This window comes from Herpailurus yagouaroundi, unplaced genomic scaffold (assembly GCF_014898765.1).
Source record: "Herpailurus yagouaroundi ecotype Mexico unplaced genomic scaffold, PumYag 222, whole genome shotgun sequence".
In the NCBI taxonomy this organism is placed as follows: domain Eukaryota; kingdom Metazoa; phylum Chordata; class Mammalia; order Carnivora; family Felidae; genus Herpailurus; species Herpailurus yagouaroundi.
Genome location: NW_024412453.1, coordinates 4,856,008 through 4,879,281, shown reverse-complemented (window position 1 = coordinate 4,879,281; position 23,274 = coordinate 4,856,008). Strand labels below are relative to the sequence as shown.

The following is a 23,274-nucleotide window of genomic DNA, read 5'->3' as shown; positions in this document are numbered from 1 at the left end:
TGCTGTGTACCCACCTTCCCTCACTCCCTGTTTCTCTCATGCTTTTACCCTCTTCTGGACAACCATGGGAAGAAAGCCTTTCACTTCATTTCTCCAATGCATTTTTAAAATGTTTATTTATTTATTTTGAGAAAGAGACGTAGACAGCGAGCAGGGGAGGGGCAGAGAGAGAGAGAGAGAGAGAGAGAAAGAGAGAGGGCACGGAGTCTGACACAGGGCTCACACCCATAAACCGTGAAATCCTGACCTGAGCCGAAACCAAGAGTCAGACATTTAACTGACTGAGCCACCCAGGCGCCCCAAGGAAGTCATTTAATAGAGAAGGAAAGTGCTCTTTTTTCCTCCTAAGAAACTTAACCTAGCCCTCCTGCCTTTTGTCCTTGACCTCCAGGCGATACCAGTGCTCTGAATTGCTGGGATGGTTTGTTACACAGCAGTAGTAACCAAAACACCCTCGCACGCTTTATGCCCCGTGTTCATGAAGAAAAAGAGAACTCAAATGCATGGCACAAATAAATAATCTTTAATTTCAATAAATAGCTCCCCATTATGCCAGACAATAGGCTGTGGGAAAGATACAGAAGCATCCAACGGGGAGAGATCTAGCCTAACTACACTAATTCCTTAGCATGAGGAAAATGACTTTGGTTCACACACAAACACAGAGAGATCCTCGGAGTATGACAAGGAAGAAGTCATCTTGGATGGGGGGTGTGGTGGCCATTTTAATCCGCGTAACTGTCCTTTGCAGGTCTTCTGTGTGTCACTGTTACCAGGATTCGGTCAAAGAAGGTTACTTTTGCTCTATCATATTCTATTTACTTGACATACGCACATGCTGTTACTGAAGGTGGGGTCTTGACAGACGGGAGGACACTGGGTGAAATTTCACAGGGAGAGGCAGAGAGAAGGGAGAGCTCAGGACGGAGGTGCTCACCAAGAGGACACACGGGGACACACACACACGTTCACCTGTGAGGGCACCCATGTGAGAACATCGACACACGTACCCACAGGGGGTCCCCAGGAATAAGCTAACACAAGGACAAATTCAGTGAAGCCAGGGAAGTTTCTTACACTGGAATATTTTTTGTTGCCATTTGTTTTCTCCAAATAGTCTAATCTATCACGTCCACTAAAGAGAAGGCAAAGTACTTACACTTTGGGGGAAAGGTATCAGGTTGGAAGAACCCCAGGGATCAGCGGCCTGCTCAGAAGTCACCCAGTCAGCGGGTGTGCATTTTGGACATGGGGATCGGGCCTCCCACACAGTGGCCACGCTCTTGCAGAATTTCATCTCAAAGGAGGCTGGCGCCCTTGAGGAGGCCCTTTCTCTGGCCTGAGGGTGGAAAGTGCATTTTGAGGCAGGGGTATCAACAGGAACAAACACTGCCAATGAGTCTCACAGCATAGCCCAGTCAGCTTGTGACATATAGATGGGGTTTCCAGAAAGTTCTCAGGCCTTGCTCATTGAGGGCAGCCATTTTGTGTTCAGTAGTCAGCTTCCTCTCTGTTCTGAGAGGATTTAGGGTGTGTGTGTGTGTGTGTTGTGAGTGTGTAAGTGTGGATGTAACAGGCATGTGACACATTTTTTTCCGTCTTAAATTTTCTTCCCTTTTTTTTTTTTTTTTTTTTTTTTTTAAAACAAATGAAAGCTGCTTTTCCCGCAGCCCTCAGGTCACCTCCAGCGAGGCAGGGGACACACGGTCACACTCAGCCCGGGACCTTAGGCTGTGCCACTGCTCCACGGCAGTGCGGTGAGTGTTGAGCATCCGTCGCCAGTGGTTGGACTCGGAGGGGCCCGAAGAATACTGGCCGATGACAATTCTTCCGATGAAGTCGTTGCTGCTCTTCATGTTGTGGCCGAACACTGGGGAGCCGGGGGGGGGGGGGGGGGGGGGGGGGGGGCGGGCGCGGGGAAGGAGGAGACCGGAGCGGGGGGGCAAGAACAAGACAAAGGTCGTTAGTCTACACGGTCCTCCGCTGCAGACACGGGCTCCTGCTTTCGGGCACCATCTGTTTCTCTTATCGGTGAGAACTCCCCCCGTCCCTCATCCCCTCCTCTCGTGGTCCCTTCACTCCCGTGGCACCAGGTGGCCCTCACCACACCAGGCGTGTTGCAGCCGCTCAGACTTTGTCGTGGCTCCACCAGACAGCCGCACACCCTCCAACGTGCAGCTTCAAACTTATGGCCGTCGCCCCACCCCACCGTCTGTGGAGCACCACAGCTGGGGACTTCTAGCGGGACAGTCAGCCGTCACTGGAGGCAGGCCGCAGACTTAACCCGGGGCTTCTCATTCGTGGCATTGCTGACATTTGGGGTCGGGTAATTCTTTGTCATGGGGGCTGTCCTGTGCCCTGCAGGATGGTTAGCAGCGCCTCCGGCCTCTACACACTACATGCCAGGAGCTGTCACAACCCAACGTGTCTCCAGGTGGGGCCAATGTCCCCTGGGGGCCAGTTCATGCTGGATGAACCACTGCAGGCCACGTGGCCAGACATCCTGGGCGATCATTTGGCAGCTCTAGGACCCTGGGACAAATGCAGACTGAGACTCGGTTTCCTCCTAGGTGATACAGGAACCTTTTTTTGGGGGAGGGGAAAGAATTTTTTAATGTTTATTTATTTATTTCAAAAGAGAGAAAGGGAGTGAGCAGGAGGGAGGGGCAGAGAGAGGGAGAAAGAGAATCCCAAGCAGGCTCCACGCTCTTAGCACAGAGCCCGACCTGGGGCTCAAACTCACGAAGTGTGAGATCTTGACCTGAGCCAAAATCACGAGTCGGACGCTTAACCACCTGGGCCGCCCAGGCACCCCGCAACAGTAATCGTGATAGTACCTGACCTCACAAGTCACCGTGAGGTTTCAGTGAGATAATGTGTGGAATGCTCTCAGCACATGGTACCTAGATAAGCACTCGATGAATGTTATCCTGCTATTTTGATCCCAGATTTCTGTCTGTGGACCTTTTAAAAAAAATTTTTTTTAATGTTTATTTATTTTTGAGATAGAGACACAGCATGAGCGGGAGAGGGGCAGAGAGAGGGGGAATCCGAAGCAGGCTCCAGGCTCTGAGCTGTCAGCACAGAGCCAGATGTAGGGCTTGAACTCATCAACCACGAGACCACTACCTGAGTCAAAGTCGCACGCTCAACTGACTGAGCCACCCAGGCGCCCCTGTCTGTGGACCTTTTATAAAAGAGATTTTATGTTTCCTCTGTTCCAGGCCATGAAGGCAAGTTTCCTGAGAGAAACGGCCATGGCAATGTCTTCTACCCCTTGTTGTAATACGTGTCTCTTCGGAAGGCTTCCCTGTTAATTCTAATGCAAGCTTAATTTGTGTCTTTCAAGCCTAATGAGATAGTTAGCTTGATTTATCTTCTCCGCCAAGTTCTGCCTAATTCTTTATCTGCGTGTGGGTAGTCCGGGCATGCCATCTCGCAAACGGGAAAGCAGGCTGTGTCTGTGTTATAAATGAAGGACTGCAGAATGGGAAATATCACCCAGCATGAGCCGAGCAAAAGCGGGCTGGATCCCAGGAGGGATGCCGATTATCAAATAAACCAGCTAAAATATGCAGCCAAAACCAGAACTTGAATGCTAATGAGCCTCTGTTCTCCCCTGTGAGGTTCATACCAAGAATTCTAAATGATGAAAATTGGGGAGGGGGAAAATGGGAAGAAAAAAAGAAAAGTGGAAAAACAAAACCCCAAAACCCCATCCATTGTCTAAATACCAAAAAGGCCCAGGATGAACGAGGCTAGCCTGTACCAATCAGGTCTAGCACCACTCAAGTGTCCAGCACCTGTCAGTAACGTGGACAAAAATTGGACCACGTATATTTTTTGTAACTTGGTAAAGTGTTCAGTATGCGTGGGTAATCTCGTTTACGTGAAGATCCCTTACAGAAGGGAGAAATCAGGACTGGAATCTTTGCTTAATAAGACATTACTAAGGAGCTCTCTGATGCATTGATTTTTTTTTTTTGAAAAGGTAACACTCAGGATTGTTTTGAACCATGCTTCGTGGGCAGTGTAAGGTTTGATCTCACCAAACAAAAACAAGTTACCAGAGTGCCCTTCTCTGTGGGCCTTGGTAAAGCAAGATAACTACCATGAGGCCACTCCAGGCATTCTTTGGGGGCAGAATGTTCTACCTTCCTCTGCCTCTCCAAAGCTCAAGAAGCAAAAAGGAAATACATCCTAGTAAATGGAATGTAGGTTTTCCTTGGGAAAGGGGTTTTAATAAAGAAAGGAAATCTCAAACACTCCCATGCACTGTTGGTGAAAGAGGAAGTTGGTTCAACTTTTGGGAGAGGTTCACAGTATCTACTCAAAATAAAAATGTTATAACTTGTGATCCAGCAATTCTATTTCTTACGAATTTATCTCATAGATTTATCTGCACAGACAAAGATATACATACAAGGGTATATTCTGGATATTAGATATTGGATAATATCTGGATATTAGAGCCTTTAAGCCAAATCTGGCCTAATACCTGTTTTTGTAAATAAAATTTTTATTTATTTTTTTGAGAGAGCGAGCATGTGCCAGTGCATGCAAGCAGGGGAGGAGCAGAGGGAGAGAGAGAATCTTAGGCAGGCTCCACACCCTGCAAGGAACCCGATGCAGGGCTTGATCTCATGACTGTGAGATCCTGACCTGCATGAAATCAAGAGTCAGACACTAAACCGACTGAGTCAGCAGGTGCCCCTGTAAATAAAGTTTTATCGGAACCCAGTCAAATCCGTTTGTTTACATAATGTCTGTGGCTGTCATTACACTACAGTAGCAGAGCTGAGGACCTGCAAAAAAGATTGTGTGTCCCAGAAAGCTGAAAGTAGTTTGTCTCATGCCCTTTCTGGAAAAGTTTGCTGACTCTTGCTCTAGAGCATTGTAAGAATGGAAAATGGAGGGGCATCTGGGTGGCTCAGTCGGTTGAGCATCAGACTCTCGATTTCAGCCCAGGTTGGGATCCTAGGGTCGTGGGATCACGCCCCATGTTGGGCTCTGTGCTGAGCATGGAGCCTGCTTGGGATTCATTCATTCATTCACTCATTCATTCATTCATTCATTCTCTCTCCCTCCCACCCCCCATCCCCTGCTCCCACACTCTCTCTAAAATAAAATAAATAAATACATTTTAAAAAGAATGAAAAATGGAAATAATCAAAATGTCCATGAAGAAACGTAGCTGAGGCTGTGGTCCTCTGTCCACCCCCTCGGCCCACCCTAGAGGCCACCCAAAGCCTCTGTGGGTCGTGTCCTACCTCAAGCACCTAGAGCCCTCTGCCTGGGCCATGCCAGTCTGCTAACTATGATTTCTGGCGTAATGCTTGGGCCACTCAATAGCAGGGGCTGGAGACTAGGGTCAGCCAGCCACTGGGATGCCTATGTGACTGATCCCCTAATCAGTATCCCAGACATCAAGGCTTGAGTGAAATTCTCTGGTTGACAACCCTCCAAGTGTGTTTCCACTTAACTGGGACAATTAAGTGCTGTCCTTACAACCCCACTGGGAGAGGGCGACTGTAAACTCTGGTCTGGTCTCTCCTGCACTCTGCCCTGTGTGCCTCTTTCCTTTGCTGATTTGAGTCTGTCTCCTTTTTCTGTAATAAACCATAACCGTGAGTATCATAGCTTTTCTAGGGCCACCTCAGTGGCCCAGTAGTCCGAGCATCCGACTTCGGCTCAGGTCATGATCTCATGAGTTCGAGCCCCATATCGGGCTCACTGCTGCCAGCACAGCCCGCTTCAGATCTTCTGTCTCCCTCCCTCTCTGCCCCTTCCCCGCTCACACTCTTTCTCTCTCAAAAATAAATAAACATAAAAAAAATAATAATAATAGCTTTTCTAAGTTGGTGAATGCTTCCAGCCAATCACTTCACGGTCTTAGGGACCTTCCAAGCTGCAGTTATCCACTTACCAAATGTCCCGATTGGCTTGCCTCCCTTTTCTGCCTCACTTCCTCACTTTCCTGTCAATACTTCCTGGGATCACCTCCTTAGTAGTTTACCTGAACCCAAGTCATTGTCTTCAGATCAGCTTTGGGAGGCATCCAGAGTAGGATTGGAGGAGACTAATTAAATCATTCCTGATGTAATAATGCCATGGAAACCAATGTCACTGTTAAAAATGAGATAGACCTATATATATATATGAGATGGAAAAATCTCCAAGGCATATTGCTAGGAGACAAAAGAAGATGCAAAATAGTATACATAAACACACTCTCTTTTTTTGTTAAAAAAGTGTTAATATATAGAATAGAAAACAGTCTGGAGGAATTTCACCAAACTGTTGAGAGTGGCTCTCTCTAGAGAGGGAAAACAGGGAACTTTTTGCCTTCTGTATTATATAAGTATGTACAGTTTGCACTTCTTCCAAGTACATATTGCTTTGGAAAGAAAACAAGAGAAAAACAAGTTGCCATTAGAGAATCCACATCTAAATCACCAGAAGGGGAAGAAGACTAAAAGGAAGTCTAATATCCTACGCTCCTTATCCCACTTTGCAAAGTAACTTGGCTCCGTGAATCATTTGGCCCTCGAAAGGCAGGCGCTCCTCAGTGATTCAGCCTTTCTGACGGGGAAACAGTAGCTGCCGGGACCATCTGAGTTAACTGGCAGGCTTCAGCACTCGCACACCATTGGGTAAAGTTATGGCAATCTTAACAGTCTCTTAGAAATTGAACATTTAAAATGCAAATGACAGTAAGCCAGAGTGGAATAAAACTAATGACTTCGATTATAAAAAAGTGGCCTGGGAGAGTATCAAGATTTGCCACCACTGTGAATTCTAGGGAGCATGTTGTTGGAGAAACAGGGACTTAAGACCAGATACACGTAGAATCCAGAAAGGGGCCCAGAGACAGTGGGCTGGATACCCCAACCCCTCCATTTTACAGATAAGGAAACCAAGTCACTGAGCTCGTTGTGACAAAACTTGAATATTTGCAGCAAATACCCCGTGAAGGGAGCCAGTTCTTCATAACTACATCCCTACTTTCTTCCTCTTTAGGAATAATCACAATTGGCATTGTTGTTGTAAGGCATCCCCAAATATTCCTACTGGTTGTTCTGGGGACTCATTCTACTACAGTCACTAGTATTAGTGGACGATGTACCCTAGTCATCTGAAAGCAACTTTCCAATGACCTGCACGGTGGTAGCACAAAGGCATCACAACAGTCAGAACAGATTCCAAGCCCGTGCGTCAAACCCATAGAAAGGGCTCCTCACATATTCTCTAAGAATCTACTTCCTCTTCGTGTATTTAGACATACTCCGAATAAGCTTGGTCATCTGATTTCCCCATGTGCAGTAATTTAAATTAATTTAGTGGATTGTGACTAGCAGACAGATACAAGAACTTTAAAAAGTACAGCAGAGGGGCACCTGGGTGGCTCAGTCGGTTAAGCGACTGCCCCTAGACACGGGCTCAGGTTGTGATCTCGCAGTCGTGAGATTGAGCCCGGCGTTGGGCTCTGCACTGAGTGTGGAACTTGCTTGGGATTCTCTCTCTGTGCTCTCTGCCCCTCCCCCACTCGCTCACACACACTCTCTCTCAAAATAAACAAATAAACATTAAAAAAAAAAAGTACAGGAGGGGGCACCTGGGTGGCTCAGCCTTGGTTAAGAGCCTGGGTGGCTCTTGGTTTCGGATCAGGTCATGGTCTCACGGTTTCGTGAGTTCGAGCTCTGCGCTGGGCTCTGCTTGGGATTCTTTTTCTCTCTCTCTCTGCCCCTTCCCCATTCGCACTGTGTCTCTCAAATAAATACATAAACTTAAAAAAAAAGTTATAAAAAAAAAGGTACAGGAGAAGGGGGCCACTTGGTAAACGGGCAAACAACCCTGTACTCCTTCATCCAGCCAAGGGATATTCACTTTGTAACCATTTATTTTTACAGCTATGGCTCCGAATCAGTCAGAAAGTTCAGTTTTCCAGTTAGCGGGTCAAAGAAAGTATGAAAAGTTTTCTATTAAGCACAGTTACAATTTTAAAGCCTTTTTTAAAGTCAAAGGGGAGAGGGTCCAGTCAGTGGAAGATTTACTCACACGAAACCCCTTTAGTGCCCTTTTCCCCCATGGTTATAGAGCAGAGCTGCCACCTTGCCCAGCAACATGCTGTCACCTGTCGGTCACACTGTGTTCTCTCCCTAGCCTTGACAAATCTCAAGCACCCTGATGCTTCTGTCTCTGGGGACGGTCCTCTGTGCAGACAGATGAGCCACCAAAGTCCAGTTCCATCCTCAGACAGGGCTTGGGTACACCTGGCACGTTCCACATCCTAGAATTTTAGGCTCAACTTATCTCTAAAGAATTATCAACAAATCTGTCTGCCTCTGTGGCACCACTCACCATGGCAATTCAGGCGAGGGAAAGAACTCTGGCAAAGCCAAAGCGTGATGAGAGGCACCCACTGGGCTCAAGGACCAGGCTTCGAAGGAGCATGGAAAGTAACGCCCCTTTATTAAGCACCTACCATATGCATGGTCCAGGGCTAAGCACATCATGTGGATTAACTTGTGAAATCTCCTATCAACCCTCTAGAGTGAGGCTTCTCACCCTTAGCACTAGTGACATTTGGGACCAGATCATTCTGTGTTGTGGGGCTGTTCTGAGCATTGCGGGATGTTCAGAAGCACCTCTGAGCACCGGATGCCATTAGCAAGCAGTCTCCTCCCCAGTTGTGACAACCCAAAGTTATCTCCAGACACTGTCACACATCCCCCAGCAGCAGCATCCAACCCTTCTCCATTGAGAACCACGGCTCTGAGGCAGTTGCTATCACTGGCCCACTTTACAGCTGGGGAGACTGAGGTGCAGGGAGGTACAGGGAGATTGCCCACTGCTCCAGTCAAAATCTGGGTGCCCTGAGTGAGTCAGGAGCAAGCTAAGGCTTTCACATGTTGATATCTGCTGTGAAAATGAAGCTGTTCTACCGCCCAAGAGCTAAACTCTTTGGGTTGTTAACTGAGTTTGCCAAGGCAGCCGGTCTGGAAGGGAAGCTGGATGACTTAGCGTGTGGGTGTCATAAACACTGCAAATTAAAAGGAAAAAAAAAAATCTCAACAGCTCCCCATTTTGCATGTATGGTTCCCAAGGTGATACCCCATGTACAGCCTCAAGGCTGACAGCACAGTGCAGGGGTGGGTGCTCTCAGGTCACGGTCAGAGCCCCACCTCGTCACATACCCTGTAGTCCACCTGTTGGGTGCTGAGTTGAGCTGTTCCCCCACTTCTGAAAAAAAAAAAATGCATGAAGCCAGCAAAACCCATCCTGGGCTGTTTTCCAATCCTCCCTAATTCCTCAGCACGGAAGGATCCCCAGACTTTGTCTAGATGTTCAAGAGTTACCTCAACCCTCAGAGAAGCCCCAAAGCAGACACCCTGGCCCTGTTTCCTCCTGTCTCTCCTCCCCACTGGCCGGCTCAGACGCACCCCAGCAAAGATGGTACCCATTCTCTTCTCAACCTTCGCAAAACTTCCTCAAACTATAGCACGCCCTTTTGTTTCTTTTTCTCTCTGAATGTTTCAGATGTTTCTTCAAAACTAGGTAAATCATATCCCTTCCCTGGGCCTCAGTTTTCCCATTTTTACAACGGGTATGTCTATTTAGGTTTTAAGGCCCTTTTCAACTGTAACATTCCTTTGGTTCTAAGAAGTTTCATCCATGACTTAAGGGTGAGGTTTCATTTTGTGATTCATAGCAGCTATTCAAACAGCACGTTCTTCTCCATGTTTTTCCTTCCGACAGTCACAAGGACAATTTAGATAACAATGTTATTGTAATTAAAAATCAGCAATACCAAATCCTGAGTCCTGTAGCTAGGCAATGAGAAAAGTAGTTTATATACATTTTTTGACTCAATCCCCACCACAATCCTATCAGAGAAGGTACTGTTTATATCCCCATTTTGCAGACAGAATTAGAGGCTCAGAGGGGTTAGGAGGTTGAGCGCCCAAGGTCACAGAGCCTGCCTGTGGCAAAAAGGACGGACATTCAGAGCTCAGCATCACTTCTTCTCTTAGAAGGAAAAGTCTCACCCATTCCCCCTTCCACGGACCCTGATATATGACAACAAGATTGGGAGTAGAAATATTTTGCATGTGAATGTGTTTGTAGGGGAGTTCGGCCCTCCAGCTGGTGTGTGAGGCGCCATGTTGCAGACCTTCCCATCATCTCTCTGGGCTTCAGCAGGTCTGCCTCCAGCATCTGAATGGCTACTTCTTTAGGTAGGCAGCAGACAAGGAAGCTGTCTTATGTCTACCGACTATCGATACGAAAAACAGTGCATATGGTGTGTCAGCCCCCGTTCTATGGATTCGTGATGACACTAAATGATTTCATCCCCGCAACTCTATTTACAAGGTGAGTACTATTATTGTCTCCTTGGGCCCACACGCTACCGTCATGGCCTGCTTTCCTGAGGATGCGCTAGAGAGAGCCCCGAGCGTGCGGTGGGCATGTTACCTTGACTCCTTGGACTTGCCTTCAGACCTCTCACCCCACTGAAAGCGCGAGGCCCAGGGGCACCTGGGTGGCTCAGTCGGTTGAGCATCCGACTTCGGCTCAGAGTCTTGCAGTTCGTGAGTTTGAGCCCCGTGTCGGGCTCTGTGCTGACAGCTTGGAGCCTGGAGCTGGCTTTGGATTCTGTGTCTCCCTCCCCCTCTTTCTCCGCCCCTCCCCCACTCATGCTCTGTTTTTCTCTCTCTCAAAAAGAAATAAACATTAAAAAATTAAAAAAAAAAAAAAAAGAAAGAAAGAAAGCACAAGGCCCAGGGTGGAAGTCCCTTTTGGCCAGGTCTACAGGATATATACGAGCTTAACGAGTTGTTCAATTCCTTTCATGCAGTGGTTCTCAGCTGGGCCTGTTCTGTTCCCCAAATTTGGCAAAGTTATAGGAGACATCTGGACTGTCACAACCAGAGGGGGAATACAGCTCAACACCCTACTGTACTCAGGACAGCCTCACAACAAAGGATCATCTGGCCCCAAACGCCCGCAAGCACTGAGAATGAGCAACCCTGCCTTAAGGGAAAAGCATGTGGCCTGGGGTTTCCCTTCATTAATCCACAACCTGGGAGTGGAGGAAGAGGCTCTGAGAACTGTCACTGTGGCCTTGGAATTAGGTCTTTTCCACCTTCCTCAAGACATAGGACTCAAGATTGAGATTCCCTTTGAAATTCCTTTGGACCACGGCTGGTCCACTTTTTCACTCCTCTGTGCGGCAACTGAGCCATGTGGAGCCTGCGTTTATAAAGACGGCATATGGGTGGAAGAATCACTTTCAGTTCTGGGTGTGAATCACACCGTCTAGGAGGAAGCATTTAAAGGTGTGACTATAATATAATGTGCTTGTTTTTACACGAACAACCACAATGTATGTATCTGAAAGAGGATCATCTTTGTACACTTGTTTCTGAGCTGCTGGCATCCCTCTGGGGGAAATGTTCGCTACAAACTGGCTTCAGAGCTATTTGCAAAACACCTGCTGAACCTCCAAGGGGGTACTTAATCGAATCTTCCCCTCCCAGTCTTCAGAAATAATTGAGAAACAATTGAGAAAATAAAGGAGAAATATCGCAGACATGTGAGTCACTTGGAAGGCTTTGAAAAAGCCTAGTGCCCAGAAACTCAGTCCAAGAGATTCTGTTGATTGGTTTGGGGTCAGGGGCTAGATTCCAGAGTTTTTCAAATGCTCCCCTGGCGATTCTCATGGGGCCGGGTTAGATACACTGTGTTAGGTGCAAACAAAACAGTGGTTGGATTGGTAGTTCACTGGACTGTGGGAGGGGGCCTGGCCCTATTAGTTGTTCTGGAATTAAACTTCTCTGACCAAAACCAGTGGAGGCCTTGTCCCTGCAGGGCCAAGCCTGAACAGCAGGTGCCCCGAAGGAGCTACAGAGAATCCCACCCCTCCCCGCCCATTGTAGGCAGGTAGGTCCCAGCGAGAGGAGGGCTGGGACCCACCTTAATCCCATCCAGCAGAAGGCTGTGGACCTCCAGAGGAAAACTGTTCCCAGTCAGGTAAGTCAACTCTTCCCTGGGAGGAGTGGATAGAAAATAACAGAGAATAAATCAAATAATAAGATGAATGAAAGAGAGCCCAGAGGTGTTACATCAGGGGAAGGGTAGGCAGACTTTTTCCATAAAGAGCCAGACAGTAAATATTTTAGGCTTCAAGGGCCAACTGTAGTCTCTGTTGCAACTACCCCGCCAGTGCAGCAGAAAGCAGCCACAGGGGCGCCTGGGTGGCTCAGCTGGTTACGTGTCCAACTCTTGATTTTGGCTCAGGTCACGGTCTCACAGTTCATGAGATCGAGCCCCACGTTGGACCCTGGGCTGCCAGCACAGAGCCTGCTTAGGATTCTCTCTCTTCCTCTCTCTGCCCCTCCCCTACTCTCTTTCCCTCTCTCTCTCTCTCTCTCTCTCTCTCTCTCAGTAAACAAACATTAAAAGAAAGGAGTCACAGACAATATGTAAATGAATGCACATGAAGTGACATAATAAAACATACATATTTGGTCTCTGCCGCCACTTCCTGACACAGAGCTCCTAAAACCCTTGTAATTTACAAGTGAAACAGATGATAGGAGCATCTTTTATTATAATATTTGGTCTTAGTCCCTGGTTCACGACACAAGAGCTTCTAAGACCCATGGAGTCTTCAACTGGTGAGTGTCTTCTTGTATACTAATGACATGGCTGAGGTCTCCAGATGGTTTCAGGATGGGATCTAGCTGCCAGAAAGCCTAAGGCATGATTAGAAGGTTGGACCTTTCAGCCCATCCCAACTGCCCAACCTCTGGAGAGAGGAAAGGGGCAGGAGACTCACTTAATCACCAATGGCCAGTGATTTCTTCATAAGTCACGCCTGTGTAACGATTTTCTGTATGTCAAGCTTCAGCAAAAAGTCAACTTTAAACAACAAATGAATGGGAACTAAAGTTTGCCACTGGTCTCGAAAGGCATGGAAACAATATGAATTGAGAGATACGCACAGAGATGGTTAGACGTGTGACAAAGCAAACAGCAAAATAGTCATTGTAAAATCTAGGTGATGGGGATGCAGGTGTTGACTGAATAATTCTTCCAATATTTTCTTAAAGGGTCTTAATAAAATGTTGAGACAGTAAAAGACAAACACACAAACTCAGCCGTTTTACTTTCATAGCCGTTAACTTGCTTCTTTCTACCCCAGAAACCTGTTTCCGGGTCTGTGCGGCTACTCCGTTCACAGGCTGGTCACAGGAGGGAAAAAGGCCACAGTCCCCGGAGAGAGGCTGAGGAGCTCCCGGTGGGTCCCGCCAGGTTATCCCAGTGACCACAACAACCAGACCACACATGGCCAGAAACACCATCCTGGGCCTGAACAGAAGGGTCCAGCACCCTGATGTGCTGTCTAATCACAACAGCAAATGAAAGATTCAAGTCTGCTTTTGACAGATGAGCTCGTTGGACCCTGTTCAAGGCGCACCCCTGCCTTAAATGCCTTTCTCCTTCCACAGGAAAAGCTCATGACAGATGTTCCATGCCACGAGACTCCCAAGAAATGCAAATTAAAATCACATCCACATATTTTATTTAAAAAAAAAACAAAACACTGGGGCGCCTGGGTGGCTCAGTCAGTTAAGCGGCCGACTTCAGCTCAGGTCATGATCTCTCGGTCCGTGAGTTCGAGCCCCACGTTGGGCTCTGTGCTGACAGCTCAGAGCCTGGAGCCTGCTTCAGATTCTGTGTCTCCCTCTCTCTCTGACCCTCCCCTGTTCATGCTCTGTCTCTCCCTGTCTCAAAAATAAATAAAACGTTAAAAAAAAATTAAAAAAAAAAACAAAACACTTATGGGGCTCCTGGGTGGCTCAGTCAGTTAAGCGTCTGACTCTTAGTTTCGGCTCAGGTCACGATCTCCCAGTTCATGAGTTTGAGTCCCATGTCTGGCTCTGCACTGACAGTAGACAGCCTGCTTGGGATTGTCTCTCTCTCCCTCTCTCTCTGCCCCTCCCTCGATTATGCTCTCTCTCTCTCTCTCAAAATAAATAAATAAACTTAAAAAATAAAGAAGTCACTAAAACTAAAAAAATAAATAAGATAAAATTAAAAATTAAAAAAAAATTCTCTTCGGTTTTATTTACTAAAGTATTATTTTCACAGAATAAAATCCATCCATTTTAAGTACGCAGTTGGATGTATACTGATTATTGTATACGAACACGTAACTACCACTATAATCAAGATACATAGTTCTCTCTCTCCAACAAAGTTTCTTCTTTTCCCTTTCCCTTCCATCCTTTTCCCTGACCCAAGTGGGCCAAGTTTTGCTTACGCCAGAATTTCATAAAAATGGAATCACATAGTATATAGTCATTTGCATTATACCGTAATGTTTTTTTTTTTTAATTTTTTTTTCAACGTTTTTTTTTTTTATTTATTTTTGGGACAGAGAGAGACAGAGCATGAACAGGGGAGGGGCAGAGAGAGAGAGGGAGACACAGAATCGGAAACAGGCTCCAGGCTCCGAGCCATCAGCCCAGAGCCCGACGCGGGGCTCGAACTCACGGACCGCGAGATCGCGACCTGGCTGAAGTCGGACGCCTAACCGACTGCGCCACCCAGGCGCCCCTACCGTAATGTTTTTGAGATTCATCCATGTGTATGTGTATTAGTATCTTTTTCTTTTTTATTGCTGGGTAGTAGTCTAATGTATGATGTATCATAATTGGTTTATCCATCCACAAGTTGATGGACATTTGGGTTGTTTCCAGGTTTTTGGCTGTTAACAAATAATACTATTAGGAACATCTGTGTGCATGACTTTTTGTGGACGTATGTTTTCGTTTCTCTTCCACTCCTAGTGGAATGCTGGTCTGTATGGTAAATGTGTATTTAACTTTAGAAGGCCATGCATACTGTTTTCCAAAGTGGTTACAGCATCTTGCATTCCCACCGGAAATGCAGGAAAGTTCTAGTTGCCCCACATCCTCGCCAACCCTTGGTATTTTCAGCCCTTATTTTTAAATTAAAAAAAAAAAATTATTGGGGCGCCTGGGTGGCACAGTCGGTTAAGCGTCCGACTTCAGCCAGGTCACGATCTCGCGGTCCATGAGTTCGAGCCCCGCGTCGGGCTCTGGGCTGATGGCTCAGAGCCTGGAGCCTGTTTCCGATTCTGTGTCTCCCTCTCTCTCTGCCCCTCCCCCCCTCCCCTGTTCATGCTCTGTCTCTCTCTGTCCCAAAAATAAATAAACGTTGAAAAAAAAAATTAAAAAAAAAAAAATTATTTATTTTTGGGACAGTGTAAGTGGGGGAGGGAAGGAGAGGAGAACAGAGGATCCAAAGCAGGCTCTGTGCTGACAGGCTGACAGCAGTGAGCCCAATGTGGGGCTCAAACCCACGAACTGAGAGATCATGACCTGAGCAGAAGACGGAGGGACACTCAACCAACTGAGCCACCCAGGCGCCCCAGTATTTTCCGCGTTAGCTGTGCTAGTGGATGTGCAGTGGATCTTACGGTGGTTTCACTTTGCATTTCTGATGACTAAGGAGGTAGAGCATCTTTTCTGGTGCTGCTTTCCAGTTCCTGTGTCTTCTTGCGAAGGGTGTCTGTTCAAACCTTGGCCCGCTTTTTACTGAATTGTGGACTGTTGTCTTGTTACTGAGCTACTAGGATTCTTTATGTATTCTGGATACAGGTTCTTTATTGGTTATGTTTTGCAAAAAATTCCTCTTTTTTTAAATTTATTTTTGAGAGAGAGAGGAGACAGAGCGAGTGGGGAAGGGGCAGAGAGAGAGGCAGACACAAAATCCGAAGCAGGCTCCAGGCTCAGAACTGTCAGCACAGAGCCCGATGCGGGGCTCGAACCCACAAACCGCGAGATCATGACCTGAGCTGAAGCCGGATGCTGTACGGACTGAGCCACCCAGGCGCCCCCAAAAAATTCCTCGAGGTGTGCCTTGCTCTTTTGTTTTCTTAACTCTTTCAAAGAGCAAAAGTTTTAAACCTTGATTAAGTCCGTGTATCCCTTTTTCACACAGTTCATTTCAAAATAAAATAATTGCACACCCTGGGTTCTGGAAGCCAGCAACCAGTGTGGAATTGCTTTGCCGAGGGCAACTGAGAAATGAAAAATTAATCTGAGGCAGATCGGGGTGGGGGGGCGGGGAGGGTGGTGCTGATTGCCTGTGATTATTTTTCTGTACTTTTCCATATATTTGAATTATCATATAATATATATTAAAAATCAAAATGCTTTTTAAAGGTAAAAAAAAAAATCACCTCGTAGCTGTTCAGCACTTCAGAATCTTCAAAACTTGTTTATTTCAGCCTTACAAGAATCCTTTTTTGGGCAGCCAGGAGTTGGGGCCTCCCCGGGCCACAAAGGTGCAAAAATATTTGCCAAAACCATCTGTTTCGTTTGCAAGAAGACAGAAAAGAATAAAACTGTGCCACTTTTTTTTTGGGGGGGGGGCTTGCAAATTTTGACACTAGCTATCAAAACAGACAAACATCTATGCTTCGACCAAGCAATCCCATGGCTGGGTTTTAGTTCATGGTATATTTGGACACATCAGCAGAGACGCATTGAGGATGCCAACCCCAATGATTCTTCTAACTGCAAAAAAAACCTGGCATTAGTCCCAATGGTACCAACAGGGGACTAATTAAATAACTTCTTCAACTCCTGGACTTAATGAAATATCACGTGGTTGTTACAAATAATTAGGGGAATCTGTGCTCCGTGTCAGCCACGCTGGTCTGCCTGCTATCTCTCCCATATAAAGGCTTCTACACTTGCTATCCTTTTTGGCTGCAATGCTCTTCCCACACTCACATCCATGTGGCACATCTCCGATCTCCTCTCTGATTGCCTTCACATCCTGGCTCAAATGTCCCCTTCTCCATGAGGCCTTTCCCGGCCACCTTGGAAAAACTTGCAATCCTCACTCCAAAACTCACTATTCTCTTTCCTTCCTTCTGTTTCCTCCTTAGCACCGAACATCATCTCTACATGGCATCATACGGACTTGTTTTGTTTGCTACTTGTCTTCCCATGTTCAAGTAGCCACCTAATGAAACTGGGACTTTTTTTTAACGTATATTTATTTATTTTGAGAGACAGAGAGAGAAAGAGAGTAGGGGAGGGGCACAGAGAGAGAGGGAGAGAGAGAGAGAATCTCAAGCAGGTTTTATGCTGTGAGTGCAGAGCCCAACGTGGGGCTTGAACTCACAAACTGTGAGATCATGACCTGAGCTGAAATCAAAAGTCAGACGCTTAACCGACTGAGCACCCCCCACCCAGGTGCCCCAAAACCAGGATTTTTGTCTAATTTGTTCACTGATGTATCCACGGTGCCTGGCTCTCCTATATATAAGTATGCTAATATGAAAAAATGCCCAAGAACCATTATGTGAAAAGAGCAAGTTGCAGAAAAGCATATATATTTTGGATACTCACAATAGCAGGTGGAGATACACACATGCACACACACACACACACTCATGTACACCTGCCAGATATATAGGCACATACATGTGCACATACACATAAATGCATATATTCCTAGAAAGAAGACTTATTAGGAGTCACCACCTTTAAGCAGGGAGAATTTTTACTTTTTATTCTACTCTCTCCTAATGGTTGTATTATATACACATACATGTGTGTATAAATATATATCCTTTATAATTACCGAAAAGCCATCAGAACTCCTCTTCCCTTGTGAACCCTGCACATCACCACATGCAAGTGACACGTACCCATAAACCACAAGGTGGGGAGGAGCAGAGACCGGATTTAAAAATACCCTGCTCCTCTTCCTGAGAGGGCCCCCCACCCCCTCGCCCGCAGAGCCAGGCTGCACTCCATCTGTCCAGGTCATACCACCTGGGAAGGCGGCTTGTTTGCAGAGCATGCTTCTGTCTGTCCACAGTTTTATGGGTGGAAGCAAGGAAGCCATTTGAAAAATCTGCACAGATGAGCACACATTCACCCGAGAGTTTCTACCCCTGAATTCTTCACACTCAGGCAGCCAAAGAAAAACCACTAAGAATGAAGGGAGCTTAAAATGCCGTAAGGAGAAGAAACATGCCTCTAACAGGCACCTAACTGGAGCAGACTGGCTCTGAGCCGGCACCCGCCTGCCCTTCACAGAGGTCACCACCTCACCCCGCAAACTCCAAGACCAGCAGATCCACCTCAGCACCATCGTGGGGGGCTGTCAGTGCATTGTGGGATGCCAGCAGCATCCCTGAGCCCTACCCACCAGATGCCGGTGGCACCCCTGGAGTTGCGACAACCAGAAACACCTCCAGACCCTGCCAAATGTCCGCTGGGAGACAACTCCTTTGTCCCAGTGGTCAACTCCTTTCGTACGTCAGCAGGTGCCCAGGGCTTGCCAGCCAAAAGGTATCTGGCGAATTCACTATAGGAACTGCTCTCGTTGGGCTGAATCCCCCGAGCTTGGGGTTCGGTGAGGTGGGATCCCCCCAACACTGACGCTCATGGGGAGCTCAGAGGCAGCAGGTGCTAGGGGAGGCAGGGGAGCAAGCTTGTTCAGGGCCCAGGTTGGCTTTTATTTGCCCACTTGGGCCCCTTTGGCAGAGACAGCCGTGAGGTCACCAAAGCCTTTTCCTGGACGAGCAGCAGGACTGTTATCTCAGCCTCCCCCTCGCAGGGAGCTGGAGCCAACGGAGTCTGAATGGAAGTGAAAGTGATATTCGTAACTTCCAGGCTTGGCCTATTAAAACTTCCCACACAAGGGCGCCTGGGTGGCGCAGTCGGTTGAGCGTCCGGCTTCAGCCAGGTCACGATCTCGCGCTCCGTGAGTTCGAGCCCCGCGTCAGGCTCTGGGCTGATGGCTCAGAGCCTGGAGCCTGTTTCCGATTCTGTGTCTCCCTCTCTCTCTGCCCCTCCCCCGTTCATGCTCTGTCTCTCTCTGTCCCAAAAATAAATAAACGTTGAAAAAAAAAATTAAAAAAAAAAAATAAAACTTCCCACACAATCCTCAACACTTTCTCTCTCTTTCCCAACCACCAGCTGGAGGTGAAACCCTCCACGGCCTGAGAAGACAGCAGAGGCACAAAACAGAAGGGGCCTGGGTCGCTGAATCCTTGCACGGAAGGCTACTCGTGAAGGAGCCCGCAAACACCAGTGTGCAAGCAAGAAAGAAGCTTCTACCGTGCTAAGCCCCACACAGCATGGCTGGTCTACTACAGCAGCCTTCCCCTCCCTTAGTTCATACAGTGACTTTAAGCAAATCATCTGAGCTCTTCCTCCTCTGTAAAATGGGGATAACAGTAGTACCTCCCTCGTCTGGTTGTTGTGAGGGCCAACTCAGATAGTCCTTGGGGCGGTGCCTGGAATCCACTAAGCCTTAATGAAGGTTGCCTGTTATTAAGAGTGGGAAGAGGGGCGCCTGGGTGGCTCAGTCGGTTAAGCGGCCAACTTTGGCTCAGGTCATGATCTCGCGGTCCGTGAGTTCGAGCCCAGCCCCGCGTCGGGCTCTGTGCTGACAGCTCAGAGCCTGGAGCCTGCTTCAGATTCTGTGTCTCCCTCTCTCTGACCCTCCCCCATTCATGCTCTGTCTCTCTCTGTCTCAAAAATAAATAAATGTTAAAAAAAAAATTTTTTTAAAAAGTGGGAAGAGAGCTACCACTGAGTTCCTGCCCTTCCCATTATCCCTTCTGTGACTTCTCTTGTGAGGCACCCTCAATAACCTGGGAAAGAATGATTTGCCCCAGTCCCCAAATGCCTCAGGAACACCCTGGGCTTTACAGAAACTTCTTGTAGTAAGGCTGGGGACCCTCATTTGATCACAGAGTTGTCCATGCCCCCCTGAAGTGTCCTGACCCCTCCTGACCGAAGACACCACTGAGAGGGCCAAGATGACCCTGAACCAGGATGGAAGATGATCCCACCCACGAATCATCCATAGGCTGCCTCTCTTCTGCTTCTCCAGCCCTGATAAAATTAGGCAGAATAGAATCTAAAAGCAGACACGTAATGAGAAGTTTGGTGCCCGGCCAGCGGACACCTTCCTGGGCCTGTGTAACTCAGGATCACAAAGAAAGCAGCCGTGAGGTAAGCCGCAAAGACCCTCCCTCCCCCGGCCGGAGTGGGGCACCAGCGCCTAAAGACAGAGGGAAGGCCTACCCCTTGTGCCCGCTGTGCTCATTCTTCACCCACCTGTTGGCGGGTGAAGAATGCCCTTGCCTAAGGCTGTCTCCAGAAACGATTGCCATTATAAGCCAACTACATCCTGCTTTCCTGTGGGGGCTGGGGGTTAGGCAGAAACCTAGGGGAGCAGCTTTCATGTCAGCTTACACACATGGAAAGAGAAAATTACACCCACTGAGCATCTGTTATGTGCTAAGTATCCCTACACGCACATCATCTCACTCCTTCAGGAAGGCAGAAGCCACATCTGTCACGTTCGCCAGTTTTCTCAGTGCCTAACAGTCTCAGGGGGGCGGTTTGTGAGATCAGGCCCCGCACTGGGCTCTGTACTGGCGGCACAAAGCCTCCTTGGGATTCTCTCTCTCCTTCTCTCTCTGTCCTTCCCCTGCTCTCGCTCTCTCAAAATAAATAAACTTAAATAAAAGAGAAAAATACTTGTCATCTAAGCTTAACAAGTAAGCTTAAGCTACTTTTGCTCTGACCTCTTGTGTAACTCACTCCCCTCATTAACTATGCTCTGGCCACTTTCGCCTTCTTGCTCATTCTTGCCTCAGGGCCTTTGCACTTGCCATTTCCTCTGCCTAGACTGTTCTCCCTGATCTTTGCATAGCCAGCCCTTTCTAAGCTTATATTACCCAGTTTAAAGTGATGCTCTGGCCCCTGTCACCATACTCTGTAATTATTTAGGTGTTTCTTTGTCTCACTCCAGCTAGCATACCAGTCTCATGAAAGGATTAGTTATTTCTGCCTCTCTGCTATTTCTCTAGCAACTAGCACAGCACCTCAACATAGTAGGGGCTTGATAAATATTTGAGGCTGTGTAACTCAGTGACCGAGAGTCCAGATTCTGGACCCAGAAGACCTTGAGCACAGTACTTCCCCAATCAGTGCCTCAGTTCCTCCTTCACAACATAATTGCAATTCCTATGTCACAGTGCCATGAATATTAAATGAGTTAATTCACGTGAAGCACTCAGAGCAGTGCTGGGCACGCAGGAAGTGCCATGTATGTATTTGCTATCATTGCTAAAGACAGAATGAGCTACCTCGAGGTAGACCTATGTTTTTGTATTTTCATTTTATTTATTTTATTTTATTTTATTTTAGGCGCAAGCAAACAAGGGGCAGAGAGAGGGGGAGAGAGAAGTGGGGCTCACCCAAAGTGAGGCTCGAGCTCACCCAATGTGGGACTCAAACTCACGAACTGTGATATCGTGACCTGAGCTGAAGTCAGGCACTTAACTGAGCCACCCAGATGCCCCCTCCAGGTAGATCTTATTTAAATCTGACAGGTGGAAAATGGAGGGTCAACAACATGAAAAGGTCCTACTTGAGATGATTCAGTTACCACGCTCTTTGGATCTGGTTCTCTGACTTCTAAGCCGAAGCTTGATCCACAAGGTCTCCCCGAGATGCAGGCAGATAAGGGACACTCAGCCTGTGCCCCACAGTCCCTAGTGTTTTAAAGATTAAGCCTTCTCCCGCACGAGCAGCTCTGGGTTGGTGCAGTCAAGACAAAGAATGGACAGAAGGACTCTCCGGAAAGGATATTCATGGTGTCTGGTTTATTCCACCAGCAAGCCTTCGTCTTACAGCCACCAGGTGCTGGCCTTGGCTGCTGAGCCCGGCGGCTTCTCGCCAGCACTGAAGCACAAGGCAAGGCTGAATCTGGCCTTCGCAGGCCCTCCTTTCCCACTCCTTGCTGAGGCTCTGCAGGGACACGTGTGGTTGGATAAATCCCCAGCCCCCTGATGCTTTCCCCCGTGGAGATCTGCCTGGAATGAGGTTCCCTCCAAAGGCACCAAACACATTAAACAACCATGCAAATGGAGTAAAAGTCCCCAGGCGCCCTGGCAGCTGGCCTGGTCTTTAAAGGCTGCCACCAGAACCCAAAATGAATGTTTAAGATCCAGCCAAGTTTTACCACCTGGGTGGATGGACTCTGGCAGCCTCCAGGAGCTCTCCGGAGGAGAAGTGAGGTGGGAGTGCTCTGCCAGGAGAGCCAGGCGTCTGCTTCCATCTGCTGACCGCCTATGCCCACATCCAGGCTCAATGTCACATCCACCGAGCCCTCCCTAAGGGCCAACTGCTGTGCTAATAACATTACGTACATCATTTCCTTTTGTCCCCATGGCACTCTAAGAGTTGGGAGACTGAAATCTACAGACAAGGAAATGTTCATTCAGAGGAGTCAAGGAGCTTGCCGAGATAGAGGAGTGTCCTTTACATCTACACCATGAGCACTTTCTGTTGACTCTGCCTCCTACCTTAGATCTCACTGTTACTTTTTTGAACCCCCTTTTGCCACCTCTGTGGTCCAAGCCACCATCACCTGTCCCTTTGACCAGCACTGTAGCCTTCCACAAGGTCTCTTCGCTCCCCCACTGGCCTTCTGACAACACCATCCTCCATTCAACAGCTGGGGTGATAGTTTATTAATTCTTTTAAATGTTCACTTATTACTTAGAGAGACAGTGAGAGAGAGAGTGCGCACAAGGGAGGGGCAGAGAGAGAGGGAGACAGAATACCAAGCAGGCTCTGCCATCAACACAGATGTGGGGCTTGAACCTACAAACCACTGTGATCATGACCTGGGCTGGAATCAAGAGTCGGACGCTTAACTGACTGGGCCACCCAGGCGCCCCTGGACTGATACTTTTAAAACATGATCATAGCACTTCCCTGGCCAAATACCCTCCAAGGGCTTCTCAAGGCACTTAGGAAAAAAAAAAGTGAGCTTCTCATCCTACAGCCTCTACTTGACCTGCCCTGTGGTACTTTTTCCAAACTCACACTGCCTTCTGTGCCCTGGACATAATGGGGTAAGCTGGGAGAACAGGTGAAGTGTCTTCGTACTATTCAAAGCGTGGTCTTCAGGCCAGCATCGGTGTTACCTGGAGCTTATTAGAAACACAGAGGCTCAGGTCTCTCTCAGACTTACTGACTCAGGATCTGCATTTTAACAAGATCACCAGGAGATTCACACAGTTATCAAAGTGTACTTGGTTAAGAGTGAGGAAGACTTGGGAACCAAACAACTTGGGTTGGAAGCCTGGCCCAACCATTCACCAGCTGGATGACCTCGTGGCCCAAGTGA

At 47.7% G+C, this 23,274-nt stretch overlaps 1 protein-coding gene across 2 annotated transcripts in view; it reads right to left on the bottom strand.

The window, feature by feature from the left end:
• Window positions 1-500: 500 nt before the first annotated feature.
• The window catches only part of SYT17 (synaptotagmin 17), an 83,619-nt gene continuing 60,845 nt past the window's right edge, over window positions 501-23,274 (bottom strand). For both annotated transcript variants that reach the window (XM_040458938.1, XM_040458937.1), the window contains exon 8: window positions 501-1,870. In XM_040458938.1, coding sequence (XP_040314872.1) covers window positions 1,674-1,870 — 197 coding nt within the window. In that variant the 3' untranslated portion in view covers window positions 501-1,673. The remainder of the gene's footprint in view (window positions 1,871-23,274) is intronic.